Source organism: Oncorhynchus tshawytscha, linkage group LG04 (assembly GCF_018296145.1).
Source record: "Oncorhynchus tshawytscha isolate Ot180627B linkage group LG04, Otsh_v2.0, whole genome shotgun sequence".
NCBI classification, from domain to species: Eukaryota; Metazoa; Chordata; class Actinopteri; order Salmoniformes; family Salmonidae; genus Oncorhynchus; species Oncorhynchus tshawytscha.
The window spans coordinates 12,633,645-12,656,799 of NC_056432.1; the positions used below are offsets into that span (position 1 = coordinate 12,633,645).

General features: G+C 44.5%; 2 protein-coding genes across 9 annotated transcripts in view; one reads left to right on the forward strand and one right to left on the reverse strand.

Annotated features, from left to right (window-relative positions):
- The first annotated feature begins 1,274 nt into the window (after positions 1 to 1,274).
- On the forward strand, positions 1,275 to 4,420 carry LOC112246892 (metallo-beta-lactamase domain-containing protein 2-like). The gene is made up of 2 exons (XM_024415488.2): positions 1,275 to 1,867; positions 3,215 to 4,420. Exons 1-2 carry the CDS (start codon positions 1,426 to 1,428, stop codon positions 3,601 to 3,603), a joined length of 831 nt encoding a protein of 276 aa, XP_024271256.1. The 5' UTR covers positions 1,275 to 1,425; the 3' UTR covers positions 3,604 to 4,420.
- Positions 4,421 to 5,915: 1,495 nt separating this feature from the next.
- The window catches only part of rtkna (rhotekin a), a 113,869-nt gene continuing 96,629 nt past the window's right edge, over positions 5,916 to 23,155 (reverse strand). For 3 of the 8 annotated variants that reach the window (XM_042320336.1, XM_042320340.1, XM_042320341.1), the window contains exons 5-13: positions 16,410 to 16,527; positions 12,098 to 12,322; positions 11,783 to 11,877; positions 11,142 to 11,248; positions 10,933 to 11,061; positions 10,004 to 10,169; positions 9,687 to 9,791; positions 8,120 to 8,215; positions 5,916 to 7,946 (exon numbers count right to left, since the gene is read on the reverse strand). In XM_042320336.1, the coding sequence (XP_042176270.1) occupies positions 7,336 to 7,946; positions 8,120 to 8,215; positions 9,687 to 9,791; positions 10,004 to 10,169; positions 10,933 to 11,061; positions 11,142 to 11,248; positions 11,783 to 11,877; positions 12,098 to 12,322; positions 16,410 to 16,527 (1,652 nt within the window). In that variant the 3' untranslated portion in view covers positions 5,916 to 7,335. The remainder of the gene's footprint in view (positions 7,947 to 8,119; positions 8,216 to 9,686; positions 9,792 to 10,003; positions 10,170 to 10,932; positions 11,062 to 11,141; positions 11,249 to 11,782; positions 11,878 to 12,097; positions 12,323 to 16,409; positions 16,528 to 23,155) is intronic. The other 5 variants (XM_042320342.1, XM_024415477.2, XM_042320338.1 and 2 more) reach the window with 4 other exon arrangements.

Consider the following 23,155-nt stretch of genomic DNA (forward strand, 5'->3'; position numbering starts at 1 on the left):
TTTATGGTTGTGAGGTCTGGGGTCCGCTCCCCAACCAAGACTTCACAAAATGGGACAAACACCAAATTGAGACTCTGCACGCAGAATTCTGCAAAAATATCCTCCGTGTACAACGTAGAACACCAAATAATGCATGCAGAGCAGAATTAGGCCGATACCCACTAATTATCAAAATCCAGAAAAGAGCCGTTAAATTCTACAACCACCTAAAAGGAAGCGATTCACAAACCTTCCATAACAAAGCCATCACCTACAGAGAGATGAACCTGGAGAAGAGTCCCCTAAGCAAGCTGGTCCTGGGGCTCTGTTCACAAACACAAACACACCCTACAGAGCCCCAGGACAACAGCACAATTAGACCCAACCAAATCATGAGAAAACAAAAAGATAATTACTTAACACATTGGAAAGAATTAACAAAAAAACAGAGCAAACTAGAATGCTATTTGGCCCTACACAGAGAGTACACAGCGGCAGAATACTTGACCTCTGTGACTGACCCAAAATTAAGGAAAGCTTTGACTATGTACAGACTCAGTGAGCATAGCCTTGCTATTGAGAAAGGCCGCCGTAGGCAGACATGGCTCTCAAGAGAAGATAGGCTATGTGCTCACTGCCCACAAAATGAGGTGGAAACTGAGCTGCACTTCCTAACCTCCTGCCCAATGTATGACCATATTAGAGAGACATATTTCCCTCAGATTACACAGATCCACAAAGAATTCGAAAACAAATCCAATTTCGAAAAACTCCCATATCTACTGGGTGAAATTCCACAGTGTGCCATCACAGCAGCAAGATTTGTGACCTGTTGCCACGAGAAAAGGGCAACCAGTGAAGAACAAACACCATTGTAAATACAACCCATATTTATGCTTATTTATTTTATCTTGTGTCCTTTAACCATTTGTACATTGCTAAAACACTGTATATATATATATATATATATATATATATATATATATATATATATATAATATGACATTTGTAATGTCTTTACTGTTTTGAAACTTCTGTATGTGTAATGTTTACTGTTAATTTTTGTTGTTTTTCACTTTATATATTCACTTTGTATGTTGTCTACCTCACTTGCTTTGGCAATGTTAACACATGTTTCCCATGCCAATAAAGCCCTTGAATTGAATTGAATTGGAAACCGTTCTCCTCCGCACACAACTGATGCTTTGTAGCGACGCATTCAAGGGCATGTTTTTTATGACGACATGGTGGGTGTGTTCTTAGCTGACAATTAGTGTTTGGTTTCACATTATATTCGTTCAGTCAACATGCGTTCCTCCCACAACTGTGTATCCGGAGACCACCATTCTTTTTTTGCGTAAATAGAGTGATATTATAGTACCAGTGTGCATCAACAAAATTGACCGCATAACATATTTGATTATTACGCCAAGTGCATGAATTGGGATGTCTGCAACGGACTGGTACGCGCACAAATCCATCGGAGAAGGTCTGTACTGGATCCAGGAGAAGTTTTTTGATTCGTCAAACAGAGCAAATATTTGGCTCCTTCGAGGATCTCACCAAGATGTAGTGATAGACACAGGCTTGGGGTTGAGGAGTTTACCAGATTACATTAACACCAAATGTCTGCTTGGAGACGACCCGCAGCGAAAGAACCCCATTTTGGCGATCGCCACCCACGCCCACTTCGACCACTCAGGTGGTCTGCATCAGTTCGAACTGGTGGGAGTCCACAGTGCAGAGGTCGATGCACTGGCCAACGGAGACAACTACGAGACCGTTACGTGGCTGTCTGACAGAGAGATAGTCCAGGCTCCCTGGCCAGGATGGAGGGCCAGAGGATACAGGGTCAAGGCTGTACAACCAACACACATACTACAAGAAGGTAATAACCAAACCATACAATCTAGTGGTTATGGTACACCAATGTGGTGGCATGATTATTACCAGTAATCTGAAAGACCATTTGCTGTGTTCAGTCTCTAATGCATGATATGGATTTGAGAGAAGGATATGGTCAATATGAATGTAATTACACAGTCCTTAAAGGATGTGGATTTGCCCCTTGTTACAGAAAATCAACATTGCATTGGAATCCGCTTTCGCATTAAGCTGCATCCCATAGGGAAATGTATACTGCAGAGTAGACTTGGCAGGGCACCAACACTGACCTCCCAACTCACACACACACACACACACACACACACACACACACACACTCGCGCACAGGTGCGCATGCAAGCGCACACATGCAAGAACACACGCACACACACACACACAGCCTCACATTAAGCATGATCCACCCCTATTTTATACAGTTTTCTAACTGTATAATCAATCTCACCATACTCTCTCAATAGAAGTCAGAGCTTCAAAAAGGCCTATTGTTGGGTCTCTGGCTGCACATTGTTAAGATGACGTTTCACTCCCTACATCAGTTTGACTTGGTTACATGAACTGTACAATGTTGTCCCCTAGGAGGGATTATTTAAGGTCATGGCTTTAATGTGTGAATGACAGTGGCTCACAAATAGCATTAGTGGTTGTTATTCTGCAGTATGCCTGTATCTGCAGAGATGCTATTTTCATACTCAGCCCATAACTTTGATGGATTTTATTTCAGCCAGGGAAGTACAGCAGCCTAGACCCAGCCATACTGAATAACTACAGAGCCTGACAGGGAGAACGTCCTCATTTTCATTCACATCCACAGACCACAAGTCTTCTTTTTATGACACAAACACACACACACACACACACACACACACACACACACACACACACACACACACACAGACACAAACACACACACACACACACACACACACACACACACACACACACACACACACACACACACACACACACACACACACACACACACACACACACACACACACACACACACACACACACACACACACACACACACACACACACACACACACACACACACACACACACACACACACACACCCACCCACCCACTCTCACTCCTGATTGATCCATATTCTTCATCATAGCAGGTATTTTGTCCCTTCTTGTTTCATTTTCACTCATTGCTGCTCACTTAACAAAGTTGGAGCAAACTCTCCCCACCTAGCGTCCTATCCCTGTGTCATTTTTACACCAGTCAATACACTTCTGCTGTGTCAGTGCTGCAATGCAGTTGGAATATCTTATTGCTCAATGAGTCCATTTTCCACGTCTCTCTCTCCTTGCTCTCCCTCAGGTGATGTCATCAACCTGGGCGACAGGCAGCTGAAGGTGCTGCACATGCCCGGCCACTCCCGGGGCAGCATCTGCCTGCACGACGGGGACAACAAGATGCTGTTCAGCGGGGACGTGGTCTATGACGGAGCCATAATCGACTGGCTGCCCACCAGCCGTGTCAGCGACTACGTCAGTAGCTGTGAGCGCCTGGTGGGGCTGGTGGATAGTGAGCAGGTGGACCAGGTAATGCCTGGACACTATCAAACGTTTGGTGCAAAACGGCTCCACCACATCGCCTCGGGGTACATCGACAGAGCCGGCACCTGCCCAGCACGCTTCTCCACGTTTGCCTGGAGGACCTTGGCCGGATTGGCGCTACGGGCATCCAACACACATGGCATCTGCTAGCCACATGGCATCTGCTAGCCACATGGCATCTGCTAGCCACATGGCATCTGCTAGCCACATGGCATCTGCTAGCCGTATGGGATCTGCTAGCCACATGGCATCTGCTAGCCACATGGCACCCCCAGTTTGAATCTTTTGCAGAGTTAGGTTGGGGGATGTGAGGAATATAATTCACCCCCTCAATTAACAGGATTTCCTTGTACTGTCTATTATAAACTGATGTGATCCAAAGTATGTTATTTTAAATGATTCATCAAAATGCCCCCATTGAATTAGATCAGGCAATGATTGACAGAATATTGAGATTCCCATTATTACAGGATTCATTAAAGACTGGAAAATAAACCTTGTTTATTATGTAATATTAAGATAAATATTAGGTTGTGTGATCGTTGGAATGCTCTTTCCCATGAGGCAGCCTCTCATATGACAGTGTTTCTTAACCCCAGTACCTCAGGAGTCCCCACAACTACTCAAGCTCTTGATCATTAGTTGAGTAGCTGAATCAGGTGTGCTGTCGCTGGGCTAAAACATATTTAAGAAACCTTAGGGAGGCCCGCTTGGACTGGAGATGAATAACATAGCTCCCTTTAGAGGACACAATGTGACAGCACAACACCTACACAGAGACAGACTGACAGACAGACAGGGCATGACTCATCAGTATCTTTTATAACATTGTCCCCAGGCTAAGAGAGAGGGAGACAGCCAGCTGGTGGAGGAGACCTATATATTTTGTAACACTAGTCTCGGGCGGGCCAAGTTTTTTTTCGGGCCGCCTATGAATAAAATAAAAATATATTTTTTGTCAGTGTTATCTAATATTTATTCATTCCATTATTTTACTTCTAGATGTGTGTATTGTTGTGAATTGTTTTTAGATACAACTCTACTGTTTGAGCTAGGAACAGAAGCATTGTCTCTACACCCGCAATAACATCTGCTAAATATGTGTATGTGACCAATACAACTTCATTTAATTTAATTGACTTAAACCAGATATAAAGTATGTAGAAAAGATAATGGGCCTATATATTTATAAACAGGATTATATTTGAGAACTAACAATTACTGAAATAAAAGCTAGACCGTCAGGGAGAATAAAAAAATAAATTAATGGATTTTGTTTGAGTCACTCAGATAGCATAAACATGGCAAAATGTGTAGAATTGTAGGACATTTTCTTAGAAAAAAATGTCAGCCTCATTGCAAAATGTGTAGAATTGCAGCAACTTTGCTTTAGAACAGCTACATTTAGTCACTGGAGCCAACAGGAAGGCCTCTAAGTATTTGTTAGTTCTCAAAGATAAAGTTCCTGTAATTCTACACATTTTGCAATGAGGCTGACTTTTTTCTTTTAAGAAAATGTCCTACAATTCCACACATTTTGCCATGGTTTGTACCATCTGAGTGACTCAAACAACAAAATTCATTTTATTTTTTTATTTAAAAAAAAAATATTCTCCCTGACTGTCTAGCTTTTATTTCAGTGATTAAGTCAACAGCTGCACCATTGGCCATGCCCCCCACCTAAACCCCATTTGAATCCAGAAAAAGCCCGCTCTGTATAATCCATCACACTCGCAATAGAATAAAAGTGTTAGCACATTCTTGAAATGAGACAAACCAGTTACTGTGTGGTTTTCCTTTTATTTTCAACACTGTGAAAATGGCATTTTCAACAAGCACAAATTCCTATTGAAAGATTCATGTGACAGTTTGGCTGCTTCCCAATTCTTTACCCTTTTCCCAAAGTGTGCACTTTTACACTCCACATCATAGATTTAACAATGGTGGAAAGTCTGTCTAGCAAAGGATTTGACCAATCCACAATTATTTTAAATCCAGGACTGTTAATGTGTGGAAGTGCACACTGGGAGACGGGTGGAGAATCGCGACGCAGCCTTGGATTCCGTGTGCAGAGAATGATCGTGATATCTAGGTCAATGGCTCTTAGAGCACATTCAGACTTCAACTCTAAATGGGTGAAATATTAATTCAGTCTCTAAACTATATAAAAACAAAATACTTTGGCATGCACTCGTTTTATTATTTATTTTGAATAAAGTGTGTGGGCATGCTCTGTAAATAGAATGGGTCTATGTTGACATAGGTTTTTGGTCAACTGACACAGAGTTAGTCAACATTGACAAAAAGCACATGATGTTTGATCGAGAGGGATGTTTGATCTAGAGTTAGTGGATGGCTTTAATCCTCATGTCATACTGACGTGACATTTCTACTGGGATTATACGATGTATATCATTTCCACTAAAAAGGAGAGATATGACAGAATAAATAATCCAAGGCTGTTTCTGAATAGATACATCATTTATTATTGTTATGTTAATACAGTATTTAAAACATGACTGACAGTTCTTATTCCTTTCTCCCCTAGGATGACATGCATGCAGACAGTCTGCTAACACAAGACACTCTTGCAAGGTTAACATTCAATGTTATCTATTAGACACAGTTATAGATATGCAATCTGTTAAAAATAAATCAATATAGCTGTATTTATAACAAAATCAATCATGTATAATGTATAAGAAAAAGAGTTTTGTTAACTTATTACAAAAAAACTTTAGAGTAACAAATGCCACTTTGAAGCATGTACAGGTGTTTTGCTCTGAGTAAAAAGGAGTGAGCCAGCTGCGAGCCCTTGTGACACAGTAGCATGTTAGAAAGTCCATCAGAAGCACAGGGATTGTTAGGCTTTACTGCACAGACCAGAGACACACCTACCCCTGCCCACCTCATCACTTAACCAATACAATCAGCTGCTTGGCATTAGGTGAAAGACTACACTATTTCAAGACAAAAAAAACACAACACAATATTTTCTAGAGATCAATATGTCCTGCATTGCATACTTGATGGATTACAATGTTTCATATGGTATTGCAGCAGAATTCTGAGACCGGTTTGCCGGGTATAACATTACGACTGTAGTACCACAAACTAAGAGGTCAGAGTTGTGGGATTCCAAAACTCTTCACCCATGTATGCACATTCCCAGGTTCTACGCTCTTCAAAGTCAGTACATTTGCACACGGTACTTGAATGAGGCAGTGTAACACAGGAGTTAATATGGCTTCTCCTGATTATATAGTACATTACCTTTGGCTTCCTTCAATTCATTATAATTACTCCATACATTGGTACAAATAATTGCAGTCAGTTTCTTAACGGAATGTCCCGGTGAACTCAAATATTGGTTGATGTGTATTAGGCCTACAATGTGTTCATGAATGTAGGGGAAGTTCTGGAAACCCAGCAGAGGAAGTGACCCAGATGTTATCACAGTAGTAGTTGTAGTAACAAGTAGCATAGTAAATTAATGGGAGCACAGTTGCATTAAGTTGAGTTTTCAAAATTCATTCACTTTCTGAGCAGTTTAAAGATCTGAAACAACACATTCCTTGACTTCGAGCACAATCATGCAATAAGCAAATCAGTGTATTAGTAGTTTCAGAGGACTTTTTCTGGCAGGATTTAATTGCCATTACCGACGACAGTGGGTCTAGCCATTTGAATAGATCACAAGTTACACCAACAACCCTATGACCTCACTCAGATACTAAACATTCCCATATACTGACAATTCTCCTGTCATTAGAGTGAAGTCATTCCAGTTAACACCAAGGCCCTTTCATCAGAGAGGAAGTGGGGGCTTCCTTCCTGTCAGTTCTTACCAGGGCCTTGGGTGATTTGGGGGTCTGAGCTGGGTTATACCTGGCTCTGGAGCCAATTCCGGGGGTCCAGTTTAGCCCTCAAGTTCCTGAGGCTCTGACGGGCCGAAGAGGGGTGTGAGAAAGGGGTGCCGTCTGACAACTCAGGGCTGTGGCTGCCCTCGCTGGAGCTGTTACTGGAGGTAGAGTTGGAGCAGGACAGGGTGGCCTGGGGGACGCGTTGGGCTGGGATGGGGGCAAGGGAGGAGGAGGAGGGGGGCTGACAGGAGCACTGTAACACCCCTCCACACCCCCTGCCCCTGAGGGTGCTGAGCTTGGCGTCCAGGGAGAGGGTGCGGGGGCGGAAGTGTGAGGAGGGGGAGGAGAGGGAGAGGGGCTCTGCCCAGCCACTGTGGCGGGAGCAAAGGCTGGTGCTGCAGGGGCTGTCGCTGTCCGAGGTCAGGCTGGCTTCTGAGGAGAGCAGGCCGGGCCGGGGGCAGCGCAGGGGGCTGTGGGGGAGGCGGTTGTGGGTGCGGGGGCAACCAGGAGAGTCCTGAAACAGGGACATCCAGGGAGGAGAGGTCCCCAGCTGGCTCCTCAGCTCCAGCTCCTGCATCCGGCGCGCCAGGATGTCCGTCACGGTGCTGATGTCATCAGAGGTGTCAATAACTAGGAGGAACAGAGGAAAGTGATCACTGTGGCCGTACAGACCGTCCTAATAACGTTGAGACAGTCGAATACAGTTCAGCGAGGGTAGACCTAGACTTGGTGATGCTAGTTGAAGGGGGGGTGGGGTCAGGTTCAATACTGCAATGTGTGAGTGGACCCCACTGGTACTTCACCTGTCGTTGTAATAGGAGGAGAGCAGAGCACGAATCTCAGCAGACACAGCATTATCCTGCAGCAAGATACCCTCACAGGACGGGATGGTGAGGGGGCTAGGGTCCGGGGGGCAGGTTTTATGTGCATTGACGGGCAGGGTGAAATAAAGTTGTGATACATGATTTGGGGAATAAATTGATGTGCATAACACGGTAAAAAGGAGTTAATTTAGAATGTATGAATATTAGAATTCCATTGGAGTGTAAAATTAACAATGATGGGAATAGAATGATAATGGTGGAAAAAAAGGGGGGGGAATGTAATTTGAGGACAGGAACAAAGGAGAGTGGCAGGGAAGGTGATAGACAAAAAGGAAAGATTGAGAGACACACAATGAGAGAGAGAGAGAGATAAAGGAAGAGGGAGAGAGAGAGTCAGCACGTCAGGGAAAAGAACACTTCCATCCATTATGCATAGAGGTTGGTGTGCTAGTGCGGTAATAGGCAGCTCAGAGTAGAGTCCGATGGAGAGCTCATGCATATGTACCACCACTGTTAGAACAGTCAGAAACACGCATGCGGTTAAGGGGACTATCATCCTCTGGAAATATACTGAACAAAATTTAAAGTGTTGGTCCCATGTTTCATGAGCTGAAATAAAAATCCCAGAAATGTTCCACGCGCACAAAAAGCGTATTTCTCTAAGATTTTGCCCACACGTTTGTTTACATCCCTGGTAGTGAGCATTTCTCTTTTGCCAAGATAATCCATCCACCTGACAGGTGTGGTATATCAAGAAGCTGATTAAACAGCATGATCATTACACAGATGCACCTGGTGCTGAGGACAAAAGGCCACTATAAAATGTGCAGTTTTGTCACACAACACAATGACACAGATGTCTCAAGTTTTGATGGAGTGTGCAATTGGCATGCTGACTGCAGGAACGTCCACCAGAGCTGTTGACAGATAATTTAATGTTCATTTCTCTACCATAAGCCGCCTCCAACATCTTTTTAGAGAATTTGGAAATACGTCCAACTGGTCTCACAACCGCAGACCACGTGTAACCAGCCCAGGACCTCCACATCCTGCTTCTTCACCTGCGGGATCGTCTGAGACCAGCCACCCCGACAGCTGATGAAATTGAGGAGTATTTCTGTCTGTAATAAAGCCATTCTTTTTGGGATTTTTTATTTATTGGCTGGGCTTGACTCCACAAGTGTGGGCCTACCCATGGCTGCACCCTGCACAGTCAAGTGAAATCTATAGATTAGTGCCTCATTTATTTATTTCTATTGACTGATGTCCTTATATTAACTGTAACTGAGTAAAATCATTGAAATTGTTGCAATTTGCATTTATATATTTTTGTTCAGTATATATTTCATTTATTTGTTTTTGTAAACCTATTAACCTATTATTAAGCTATAATTTTTGTAACCCTAAACGTATAACTAACAAATTACTATATGTTCTAGATTTATTACAAATAAATAAAAGCAGAAAGAAACTCAAGTCTAAGTGTCCACAACATATTACTGAATCATATAAAAAGTATTTTGGACAATTTGGGTCGCTGTCTTACCCATTTCATGGTAAAGAGAACCCTGTTTCGATGTGACCAGGGTTGGTTTCCGGGGTGATGGCAGCTCAATCTTCATTAGGTCGTCACAGCACTGCTTCCATTGGCCTGCATGGAAGAAGGAAACTGTCAGTCATCTTCCAACATCCAATCAACCTGAGAAAACCACTAACGACACATCAGGAGTCAATGAGCACATGAACAAGACCATATCAGGACCTATAGTGTAGGGTGTGTATGTCTACTCTAGGGCCAGGAGTTTTTACCTGAGCTCACCAATGAAGAACTCAGGCCCCTAATCATGTGATCCGCCTACTTACTCATGTCATAGAACTGTTGCCAGAAGGCCTCCATCCAGCGGTGTGTGTCTTCACGACTGTCTGCTGAGAGTGTGTGTGTCACCTCCTCTCCTCCATAATGGTTACTGATACAGATGCTCTGGGCCTTATTGTGGAGGTCCTTCTCCGACGCCCGTATTCTCGTCTTCTAACACACCGGATACACACACACAATCAGCTAATAATGTTGCATTTGACCAAATGATTCAATAACCTCCCCAAAAATATGAATTTAAGCATCAAAGCATTGATTTTCTCGTCAACTCACAGTGCGTGAATGCACTTACTGACGCGCAGAGCGGTGAGTGACATATATGCCAAGTCCACTCAAGTAACCTCAAGCATGAATCTGTCCCAGTTATCAGCTATCCAGGTGTGATTTGGAGTCCCATAGGGCGGTGCACAATTGGCCCAGCGTGGTCCAGGTTTGGCCTGTGTAGGCCGTCATTGTAAATAAGAATTTGTTCTTAATGGACTTGCCTAGTTAAATATAAGTTAAATACGTCCCAGTTGTCTCTCATTCCTCCCAAAGTGTGCACATGTTCACTTCCCTTCACTAATTTGAAAGGAAAGGACAGGTATAATGGGTGGAAACTTCCTGTAGCCCATGCCTCCACCAATCCAATGCTTTGGGAAGTAGTAAATGAGTGTACATTTCAGGAGAAAGGAGATATTATTGTGACGCCCTAAAGACAGTACTCCAAATGTATTTCCCCATCCCCACCAGTAGGTGGAAGCAGTGCCCTGTTCCGCCTCACTGGGTTCAGCTTGATTCTCCTGAGAGCAGAGCAGTCAGAGCTGTTGATTGATGCATGATTCTACAAAACGGTCTCTGTCTGAAGCTGAATGAGGACTTTTTGCTGTGGGTCAGGGGCCACCAGCTAGCATGCTTTATTGTTTCATCCACTGACCTTATTGATGGAAATGGTAAAAGCTGGCTCTATGTTAGCCTCTACATCCTCTTGCCGGTGATAACAGAAAAGGTTTGTCCCTTTAAGGACGCCGTAGACGTTTGTCCAACTCTGAGGGTCACCAAACTGCTGTGAGAGACAGAGGCGCTAATTAGAGAGAGAGAGAGACATGCCTTGCTATCCTCCCAAACACACACAGGCACCCTCACCTTGACCTTCAAGCAGCCGCTCATCATCTGTTGGGTCATACAGTGAGGCTGGGCAGCCAGGCGACAACACACATTGCCGTAGAGAGGCACCCAGTGTGAACACTCCTCTAGAGGGAAAGACAGAGAGGGGGATAGAGAGAGCAAGGAATGAAACAAAACATCCACACACACACACACACACACACACACACACAATAGCAGGGAATAAAAGTCTCACAGCTGCAAGGTGAGCCCCTTAACAACATGAAACTATATTACAGCTGTAATAATGAATTAAGCTGCTGCACATGTCAGGGTGTCTACTCCCCTGTACACCTCATCATTGGAGTTTTACACAGCACTCCAATTTATTACTATGACCTTGACAATGACTGTCAGTCAGCTAACACCGTGGCTGGGAGAGGGAGGGAGACTGGGATAAAATGGAGAGAGAAAGAGATGCGAAAGAGGATATCTAGTCGGTTGCACAACAATGCATTCAACCAAAATGTTGTCTTCCGCATTGAACCCAATCCCTCTGAATCAGAGAGGTGTGGGGAGCTGAGAGAGCGAGAGGTACCGAAACAGAGGGAGGGAGAGAAAGAGAAGTCTGACCCATATTTACTGTACATGGGATAAACCACATCCCTTCTGTGACCTACCGTTGCCCGAGATGCTGAGGTCATGTGTGCGGAAACTGTCCTGGACGTGTGACAGTGACAGGGTGGTGTGGGCCAGGAGATGGTACTTCGGTCCCCTGTGAACAGAACACATGGCAGAGGCACTGGTGAGCTGTGTGACTGTGGTACTAAATATACACGTCGGTGTCTACGTCAGTGACTTTGTGTGGGTGTTTCGCTGCAGGACTGCATACGTGTGTCTGTATGAATGACTGTACACTACATGCCTAGAAATAAGTCTCAGGGTGTGTGAATATCACTACAGAAGTAGCGTGTGTACACAACATAAACACTCACACCACTGTGGGCAGAGGCAGCAGCAGTGTGGCTCCTCCTCCGTTGCTGATGGGGCTGCAGGCTCCAGGGTCCATGGCGACGCGGAGCTTCTTCCCTGCCGAACGGCCCAGAGAGCTGCTCAGTTTGCTGGCTAGTTTCCGAGGCGTGCTCCCTGTGGAGTAGTCCTCCTCTGAACAGCAGCTGTACAGCTCCACGCGCAGCTCAAATCCCGGGCTGGCCTCGCTGCTTGACACGGCAAACACATATGGAGAGATACACAGTTATACGTGCATAGAAATGCATGCACACACATGCACACACATGCACACACATGCACACAGCAAAAACAAATATAAGCAAACACAGTCACACACCGAAAACACATACTTATACAGACACAGAATGTACATTGAGTGTACAAACATTAAGAACACCTTCCTAATTCAGTTGCAGACACATTTACCCTCAGAACAGCCTCAATTTGTCAGGTCATGGACTCCACAAGCTGTCGAAAGCGTTCCACAGGGATGCTGGCGCATGTTGACTCCAATGCTTCCGACAGTTGTGTCAAGTTGGCTGGATGTCCTTTGGGTGGTGGACCATTCTTGATACACATGGGAGACTGTTGAGCGTGAAAACCCCAGCAACATTGCAGTTCATAACACAAACCAATGCGCCTGGCACCTACTACCATACTCAAATATTTTGTCTTGCCCATTCACCCTCAAATGGTGAATGACACATATACACAATCAATGTCTCAATTGTCTCAAGGCTTAAAAATCCTCCTTTAACCTGTCTCCTCCCCTTCATCTACACTGATTGAAGTGGATTTAACAAGGGACATCAATAAAGGATCACAGCTTTCACCTGGATTCACCTGTACAGTCTATGTCATGGAAAGAGCAGGTGTTCGTAATGGTTTGTACAGTCAGTGTACAGTATCAGTCAAACGTTTGGACACTTACTCATTCAAGGGTTTTTCTTTATTTTTACTATTTCCAAAATGGTAGGATAATAGTGAAGACACCAAAATGATGAAATAACACATACGGAATCATTTAGTAATCATCAAAGTGTTAAATCAAAATACATTTTATATTTGAGAATCTTCAAAGTAGCCACCCTTTGCCTTGATGACAGCTTTGCAAACTCTTGGCATTCTCTCAACCAGCTTCATGAGGTTGTCACCTGGAATGCATTTCAATTAACAGGTGTGCCTTGTAAAAAGTTCATTTGTGGAATGTCTTTCCTTCTTAATGTGTTTGAGCCAATCAGTTGTGTTGTGACAATGTAGGGGGGTATATAGAAGATAGCCCTATTTGGTAAAAGACCAAGTCCATATTACGGCAAGAACAAATTAAATAAGCAAAGAGAAACGCGAGTCCATCATTATTTTAAGACATGAAGTCAGTCAATGCGGAAAATGTCAAGAACTTTTAACGTTTCTTCAACTGAAGTCGGAAAAACCATCAAGCGCTATGATGAAACTGGCTCTCATGAGGACCGCCACAGGAAAGGAAGACCCAGTCACCTCTGCTGCAGAGGATACGTTCATAGAGTTACCAGCCTCAGAAATTGCAGTCCAAATAAATGCTTCACAAAGTTCAAGTAACAGACATATCTCAACATCAACTGTTCAGAGGAGACTGTGTGAATCAGGCCTTCATGGTCGAATTGCTGCAAAGAAACCACTACTAAAGGACACCAATAAGAACACTTGCTTGGGCGGCCAAGAAACACGAGCAATGGATATTAGACTGGTTGAAGTCTGTCCTTTGGTCTGATGAGTCCAAATTTCAGATTTTTGGTTCCAACCGCCATGTCTTTGTGAGATGCAGAGTAGGTGAACAGATTATCTCCGCATGTGTGGTTCCCACCGTGAAGCATGGAGGCGCAGGTGTGATGGTACATTGCTGGTGACACTGTCAGTGATTTGTTTAGAATTCAAGGCACACTTAACCAGCATGGCTACCACAGTATTCTGCAGCGATATGCCATCCCATCTGGTTTGCGCTTAGTGGAACTATCATTTCTTTTCAACAGGACAATGACCCAACACACCTCCAGGCTGTGTAAGGGCTATTTGACCAAGAAGGAGAGTGATGGAGTGCTGCATCAGATGACCTGGCCTCCACAATCACCCCACAGAAACCCAATTGAGATAGTTTTGGAAGATTTGGGCCGCAGAGTGAAAGAAAAGCAGTCAACAAGTGCTCAGCATATGTGGGAACTCCTTCAAGACGGTTGGAAAAGCATTCCAGGTGAAGCTGGTTGAGAGTGTGCAAAGCTGTCTTCAAGGAAAAGGGTGGCTAATTTGAAGAATCTCAAATATAAAATATATTTTGATTTGTTGAACACTTTTTTGGTTACTACATGATTCCATATGTGTAATTTCTTAGATTATGTCGTCACTATTATTGTACAATGTAGAAAACAGTAAAAATAAAGAAAAACCCTTGAATCAGTAGATGTGTCCAAACTTTTGACTATATATATGTATCAGATACTGACACAGGATTTCAAAAATATATCCATTATCTTATCTATCTTTATCATACAATCATGACATTAAATAAACATGCCCTTATACAGACCAAACAACACTCTCTATATGAAAGATAAGACAGCAAGGCTGTGTTTACACAGGCAGCCCAATTCTGATATACACTGCTCAAAAAAATAAAGGGAACACTTAAACAACACAATGTAACTCCAAGTCAATCACACTTCTGTGAAATCAAACTGTCCACTTAGGAAGCAACACTGATTGACAATAAATTTCACATGCTGTTGTGCAAATGGAATAGACAACAGGTGGAAATTATAGGCAATTAGCAAGACACCCCCAATAAAGGATTGGTTCTGCAGGTGGGGACCACAGACCACTTCTCAGTTCCTATGCTTCCTGGCTGGTGTTTTGGTCACTTTTGAATGCTGGTGGTGCTTTCACTCTAGTGGTAGCATGAGACGGAGTCTACAACCCACACAAGTGGCTCAGGTAGAGCAGCTCATCCAGAATGGCACATCAATGCGAGCTGTGGCAAGAAGGTTTACTGTGTCTGTCAGCATGGTGTCCAGAGCATGGAGGCGCTACCAGGAGACAGGCCAGTACATCAGGAGACGTGGAGGAGGCCGTAGGAGGGCAACAACCCAGCAGCAGGACCGCTACCTCCGCCTTTGTGCAAGGAGGAGCACTGCCAGAGCCCTGCAAAATGACCTCCAGCAGGCCACAAATGTGCACGTGTCTGCTCAAACGGTCAGAAACAGACTCCATGAGGGTGGTATGAGGGCCCGACGTCCACAGGTGGGGGTTGTGCTTACAGCCCAACACCGTACAGGACGGTCGGCATTTGCCAGAGAACACCAAGATTGGCAAATTCGCCACTGGCGCCCTGTGCTCTTCACAGATGAAAGCAGGTTCACACTGAGCAACCGCCATGTGACAGAGTCTGGAGACGCCGTGGAGAACAGTCTGCTGCCTGCAACATCCTCCAGCATGACCGGTTTGGCGGTGGGTCAGTCATGGTGTGGGGTGGCATTTCTTTGTGGGGCCGCACAGCCCTCCATGTGCTCGCCAGAGGTAGCCTGACTGCCATTAGGTACCGAGATGAGATCCTCAGACCCCTTGTGAGACCATATGCTGGTGCGGTTGGCCCTGGGTTCCTCCTAATGCAAGACAATGCTAGACCTCATGTGGCTGGAGTGTGTCAGCAGTTCCTGCAAGAGGAAGGCATTGATGCTATGGACTGGCCCGCCCATTCCCCAGACCTGAATCCAATTGAGCACATCTGGGACATCATGTCTCGCCCCATCCACCAACGCCACGTTGCACCACAGACTGTCCAGGAGTTGGCGGATGCTTTAGTCCAGGTCTGGGAGGAGATCCCTCAGGAGACCATCCGCCACCTCAACAGGAGCATGCCCAGGCGTTGTAGGGAGTTCATACAGGCACGTGGAGGCCACACACTACTGAGCCTCATTTGGACTTGTTTTAAGGACATTACATCAGAGTTGGATCAGCCTGTAGTGTGGTTTTCCTCTTTAATTTTGAGTGCGACTCCAAATCCAGACCTCCATGGGTTGATAAATTTGATTTCCATTGATCATTTTTGTGTGATTTAGTTGTCAGCACATTCAACTATGTAAAGAAAAAAGTATTTAATAACAATATTTCATTCATTCAGATCTAGGATGTGTTGTTTTAGTGTTCCCTTTATTTTTTTGAGCAGTGTATTTCCACTAATTGGTCTTTTGACCAATCAGATTAGGTATTTTGCCAATAATGGCGTAAACACAGCTTTAGATACAACATAACACAAATAGGACTTACAACACTATGGTGTTGTCAAAGCAGATGTCGGTGAGTGTCCGGTCCACTATCACCATGTCTGTGTCGTGGATCTCCGCCCCCACCTGGAGCAGACAGAACACTGCACACCGATGCAGCTCTGAGAGAGGTAAAGAGAGACAGACAGAGAGAGAGATAGAGAGAGGGGGTATGCTAATTTGGTATAGAGCAGACCTAACTCACTCCATTAAATTAATCAAAACAGGAACATTCTACATTTGGCTAGAAATTCAAAAAGAAATTATCCTAACAGAGAAAAATGTCCTCCTGTGTGCTACCTATATCCCCCCACTAGAATCCCCATATTTTAATGAAGACAGCTTCTCCATCCTGGAGGGGGAAATCAATAATTTCCAGGCCCAGGGACATGTACTAGTCTGTGGTGACCTAAATGCCAGAACCGGACAAGAACCTGACACCCTCAGCACACAGGGGGACAAACACCTGCCTGGAGGTGACAGCATTCCCTCCCCCATATGCCCCCCCTAGGCACAACTATGACAACATAACCAACAAAAACGGGTCACAACTCCTGCAGCTCTGTCGCACGCTGGGTATGTACATAGTCAACGGTAGGCTTCGAGGGGACTCCTATGGTAGGTACACCTATAGCTCATCTCTTGGCAGTAGTACTGTAGACTACTTTATCACTGACCTCAACCCAGAGTCTCTCAGAGCGTTCACAGTCAGCCCACTGACACCCCTATCAGCGACCAAAAAAAAAAACGACTCAGAAAAAGAGGGAAACGAAGCGGTCTTCTGGTCAGACTCCGGAGACGGGCACATCGTGCACCACTCCCTAGCATTCTTCTTGCCAATGTCCAGTCTCTTGACAACAAGGTTGATGAAATCCGAGCAAGGGTAGCATTCCAGAGGGACATCAGAGACTGTAACGTTCTCTGCTTCACGGAAACATGGCTAACTGGAGAGACGCAATCCGAAGCGGTGCAGCCAGCGGGTTTCTCCACGCATCGCGCCGACAGAAACAAACATCTTTCTGGTAAGAAGATGGGCGGGGGCGTATGTCTTATGGCCAACGTGACATGGTGTGATGAAAGAAACATACAGGAACTCAAATCCTTCTGTTCACCTGATTTAGAATTCCTCACAATCAAATGTAGACCGCATTATCTACCAAGAGAATTCTCTTCGATTATAATCACAGCCGTATATATCCCCCAAGCAGACACATCGATGGCTCTGAACGAACTTTATTTAACTCTCTGCAAACTGGAAACGATTTATCCGGAGGCTGCATTCATTGTAGCTGGGGATTTTAACAAGGCTAATCTGAAAACAAGACTCCCTAAATTTTATCAGCATATCGATTGCGCAACCAGGGGTGGAAAGACCCTGGATCATTGTTACTCTAACTTCCGCGACGCATATAAGGCCCTGCCCCGCCCCCTTTCGGAAAAGCTGACCACGACTCCATTTTGTTGATCCCTGCCTACAGACAGAAACTAAAACAAGAAGCTCCCACGCTGAGGTCTGTCCAACGCTGGTCCGACCAAGCTGACTCCACACTCCAAGACTGCTTCCATCACGTGGACTGGGAGATGTTTCGTATTGCGTCAGACAACAACATTGACGAATACGCTGATACGGTGTGCGAGTTCATTAGAACGTGCGTTGAAGATGTCGTTCCCATAGCAACGATTAAAACATTCCCTAACCAGAAACCGTGGATTGATGGCAGCATTCGTGTGAAACTGAAGGCACGAACCACTGCTTTTAATCAGGGCAAGGTGTCTGGTAACATGGCTGAATACAAACAGTGCAGCTATTCCCTCCGCAAGGCTATCAAACAAGCTAAGCGCCAGTACAGAGAAAGTAGAATCTCAATTCAACGGCTCAGACACAAGAGGTATGTGGCAGGGTCTACAGTCAATCACGGACTACAGGAAGAAACCCAGCCCAGTCACGGACCAGGATGTCTTGCTCCCAGGCAGACTAAATAACTTTTTTGCCCGCTTTGAGGACAATACAGTGCCACTGACACGGCCTGCAACGGAAACATGCGGTCTCTCCTTCACTGCAGCCGAAGTGAGTAAGACATTTAAACGTGTTAACCCTCGCAAGGCTGCAGGCCCAGACGGCATCCCCAGCCGCGCCCTCAGAGCATGCGCAGACCAGCTGGCCGGTGTGTTTACGGACATATTCAATCAATCCCTATACCAGTCTGCTGTTCCCACATGCTTCAAGAGGGCCACCATTGTTCCTGTTCCCAAGAAAGCTAAGGTAACTGAGCTAAACGACTACCGCCCCGTAGCACTCACATCCGTCATCATGAAGTGCTTTGAGAGACTAGTCAAGGACCATATCACCTCCACCCTACCTGACACCCTTGACCCACTCCAATTTGCTTACCGCCCAAATAGGTCCACAGACGATGCAATCTCAACCACACTGCACACTGCCCTAACCCATCTGGACAAGAGGAATACCTATGTGAGAATGCTGTTCATCGACTACAGCTCGGCATTCAACACCATAGTACCCTCCAAGCTCGTCATCAAGCTCGAGACCCTGGGTCTCGACCCCGCCCTGTGCAACTGGGTACTGGACTTCCTGACGGGCCGCCCCCAGGTGGTGAGGGTAGGCAACAACATCTCCTCCCCGCTGATCCTCAACACTGGGGCCCCACAAGGGTGCGTTCTGAGCCCTCTCCTGTACTCCCTGTTCACCCACGACTGCGTGGCCATGCACGCCTCCAACTCAATCATCAAGTTTGCGGACGACACAACAGTGGTAGGCTTGATTACCAACAACGACGAGACGGCCTACAGGGAGGAGGTGAGGGCCCTCGGAGTGTGGTGTCAGGAAAATAACCTCACACTCAACGTCAACAAAACTAAGGAGATGATTGTGGACTTCAGGAAACAGCAGAGGGAACACCCCCATCCACATCGATGGAACAGTAGTGGAGAGGGTAGCAAGTTTTAAGTTCCTCGGCATACACATCACAGACAAACTGAATTGGTCCACTCACACAGACAGCATCGTGAGGAAGGCGCAGCAGCGCCTCTTCAACCTCAGGAGGCTGAAGAAATTCGGCTTGTCACCAAAAGCACTCACAAACTTCTACAGATGCACAATCGAGAGCATCCTGGCGGGCTGTATCACCGCCTGGTATGGCAACTGCACCGCCCTCAACCGTAAGGCTCTCCAGAGGGTAGTGAGGTCTGCACAACGCATCACCGGGGGCAAACTACCTGCCCTCCAGGACACCTACACCACCCGATGCTACAGGAAGGCCATAAAGATCATCAAGGACATCAACCACCCGAGCCACTGCCTGTTCACCCCGCTGCCATCCAGAAGGCGAGGTCAGTACAGGTGCATCAAAGCTGGGACCGAGAGACTGAAAAACAGCTTCTATCTCAAGGCCATCAGACTGTTAAACAGCCACCACTAACATTGAGTGGCTACTGCCAACACACTGTCAATGACACTGACTCTACTCCAGCCACTTTAATCATGGGAATCGATGGGAAATGATGTAAATATATCACTAGCCACTTTAAACAATGCTACCTTATATAATGTTACTTACCCTACATTGTTCATCTCATATGCATACGTTGATACTGTACTCTATATCATCGACTGCATCCTTATGTAATACATGTATCACTAGCCACTTTAACTATGCCACTTGGTTTACATACTTATCTCATATGTATATACTGTACTCGATATCATCTACTGTATCTTGCCTATGCTGCTCTGTACCATCACTCATTCATATATCCTTATGTACATATTCTTTATCCCCTTACACTGTGTATGACAGTAGTTTTTTTTGGAATTGTTAGTTAGATTACTTGCTCGTTATTACTGCATTGTCGGAACTAGAAGCACAAGCATTTCGCTACACTCGCATTAACATCTGCTAACCATGTGTATGTGACAAATAAAATTTGATTTGATTTGATTTGATTTATCAGACCACAGCAAAATCACAGTCTACTTAAACAGAGCAATACTCAATCATGAGGCATCAAAGCCAAAGGAACTGAGTAACATTAAGAAATGCTATAGATGGAAGGAATGCAGTTTGGAAACCTACCAAAAAACAATTAGGCAACAACAAATTCAATCCCTCTTAGACAATTTCCTGGGTAAAACGTTCCACTGTAATAGTGAAGGTGTAAACTTGGCAGTAGAAAATCTTAACAGTATATTTGACCTCTCAGCTTCCCTATCAAATCTAAAAATCTCAAATAGAAAACCGAAGAAAATTAACAATAATGACAAATGGTTTGATGAAGAATGCAAAAATCTAAGAAAAATTGAGAAACCTGTCCAACCAAAAACATAGAGACCCGGAAAACCTGAGTCTACGCCTTCACTATGGTGAATCACTAAAACAATACAGAAATACACTACGGAAAAAGAAGGAACAGCATGTCAGAAATCAGCTCAATGCAATTGAAGAATCCATAGACTCTAACCACTTCTGGGAAAATTGGAAAACACTAAACAAACAACAACACGAAGAATTATCTATCCAAAATGGAGATGTATGGGTAAACCACTTCTCCAATCTTTTTGGCTCTATAACAAAGAATAAAGAGCAAAAACATATACATGATCAAACACAGATCTTAGAATCAACTATTAAAGACTACCAGAACCCACTGGATTCTCCAATTACATTGAAAGAGTTACAGGACAAAATAAAAACCCTCCAACCCAAAAAGGCCTGTGGTGTTGATGGTATCCTCAATGAAATGATCAAATATACAGACAACAAATTCCAATTGGCTATACTAAAACTCTTTAACATCATACTTAGCTCTGGCATCTTCCCCAATATTTGGAACCAAGGACTGATCACCCCAATCCACAAAAGTGGAGACAAATTTGACCCCAATAACTACCGTGGAATATGTGTCAACAGTAACCTTGGGAAAATCCTCTGCATTATTATTAACAGCAGACTCGTACATTTCCTCAATGAAAACAATGTACTGAGCAAATGTCAAATTGGCTTTTTACCAAATTACCGTACAACAGACCATGTATTCACCCTGCACACCCTAATTGACAATCAAACAAACCAAAACAAAGGCAAAGTCTTCTCATGCTTTGTTGATTTCAAAAAAGCCTTCGACTCAATCTGGCATGAGGGTCTGCTATACAAACTGATGGAAAGTGGTGTTGGGGGTAAAACATACGACATTATAAAATCCATGTACACAAACAACAAGTGTGCGGTTAAAATTGGCAAAAACACACACATTTCTTCACACAGGGTCGTGGGGTTAGACAGGGATGCAGCTTAAGCCCCACCCTCTTCAACATATATATCAACGAATTGGCGAGGGCACTAGAAAAGTCTGCAGCACCCGGCCTCCCCCTGCTAGAATCCGAAGTCAAATGTCTGCTGTTTGCTGATGATCTGGTGCTTCTGTCACCAACCAAGGAGGGCCTACAGCAGCACCTAGATCTTATGCACAGATTCTGTCAGACCTGGGCCCTGACAGTAAATCTCAGTAAGACCAAAATAATGGTGTTCCAAAAAGGTCCAGTCACCAGGACCACAAATACAAATTCCATCTAGACACTGTTGCCCTAGAGCACACAAAAAACTATACATACCTTGGCCTAAACATCAGCACCACAGGTAACTTCCACAAAGCTGTGAACGATCTGAGAGACAAGGCAAGAAGGGCATTCTATGCCATCAAAAGAAACATAAATTTCAACATACCAATTAGGATCTGGCTAAAAATACTTGAATCAGTCATAGAGCCCATTGCCCTTTATGGTTGTGAGGTCTGGGGTCCGCTCACCAACCAAGACTTCACAAAATGGGACAAACACCAAATTGAGACTCTGCACGCAGAATTCTGCAAAAATATCCTCCGTGTACAACGTAGAACACCAAATAATGCATGCAGAGCAGAATTAGGCCGATACCCACTAATTATCAAAATCCAGAAAAGAGCTGTTAAATTCTACAACCACCTAAAAGGAAGCGATTCACAAACCTTCCATAACAAAGCCATCACCTACAGAGAGATGAACCTGGAGAAGAGTCCCCTAAGCAAGCTGGTCCTAGGGCTCTGTTCACAAACACAAACACACACTACAGAGCCCCAGGACAGCAGCACAATTAGACCCAACCAAATCATGAGAAAACAAAAAGATAACTACTTAACACATTGGAAAGAATTAACAAAAAAACAGAGCAAACTAGAATGCTATTTGGCCCTACACAGAGAGTACACAGCGGCAGAATACCTGACCACTGTGACTGACCCAAAATTAAGGAAAGCCTTGACTATGTACAGACTCAGTGAGCATAGCCTTGCTATTGAGAAAGGCCGCCGTAGGCAGACATGGCTCTCAAGAGAAGACAGGCTATGTGCTCACTGCCCACAAAATGAGGTGGAAACTGAGCTGCACTTCCTAACCTCCTGCCCAATGTATGACCATATTAGAGAGACATATTTCCCTCAGATTACACAGATCCACAAAGAATTCGAAAACAAATCCAATTTTGAAAAACTCCCATATCTACTGGGTGAAATTCCACAGTGTGCCATCACAGCAGCAAGATTTGTGACCTGTTGCCACGAGAAAAGGGCAACCAGTGAAGAACAAACACCATTGTAAATACAACCCATATTTATGCTTATTTATTTTATCTTGTGTCCTTTAGCCATTTGTACATTGTTAGAACACTGTATATATATATATAATATGACATTTGTAAT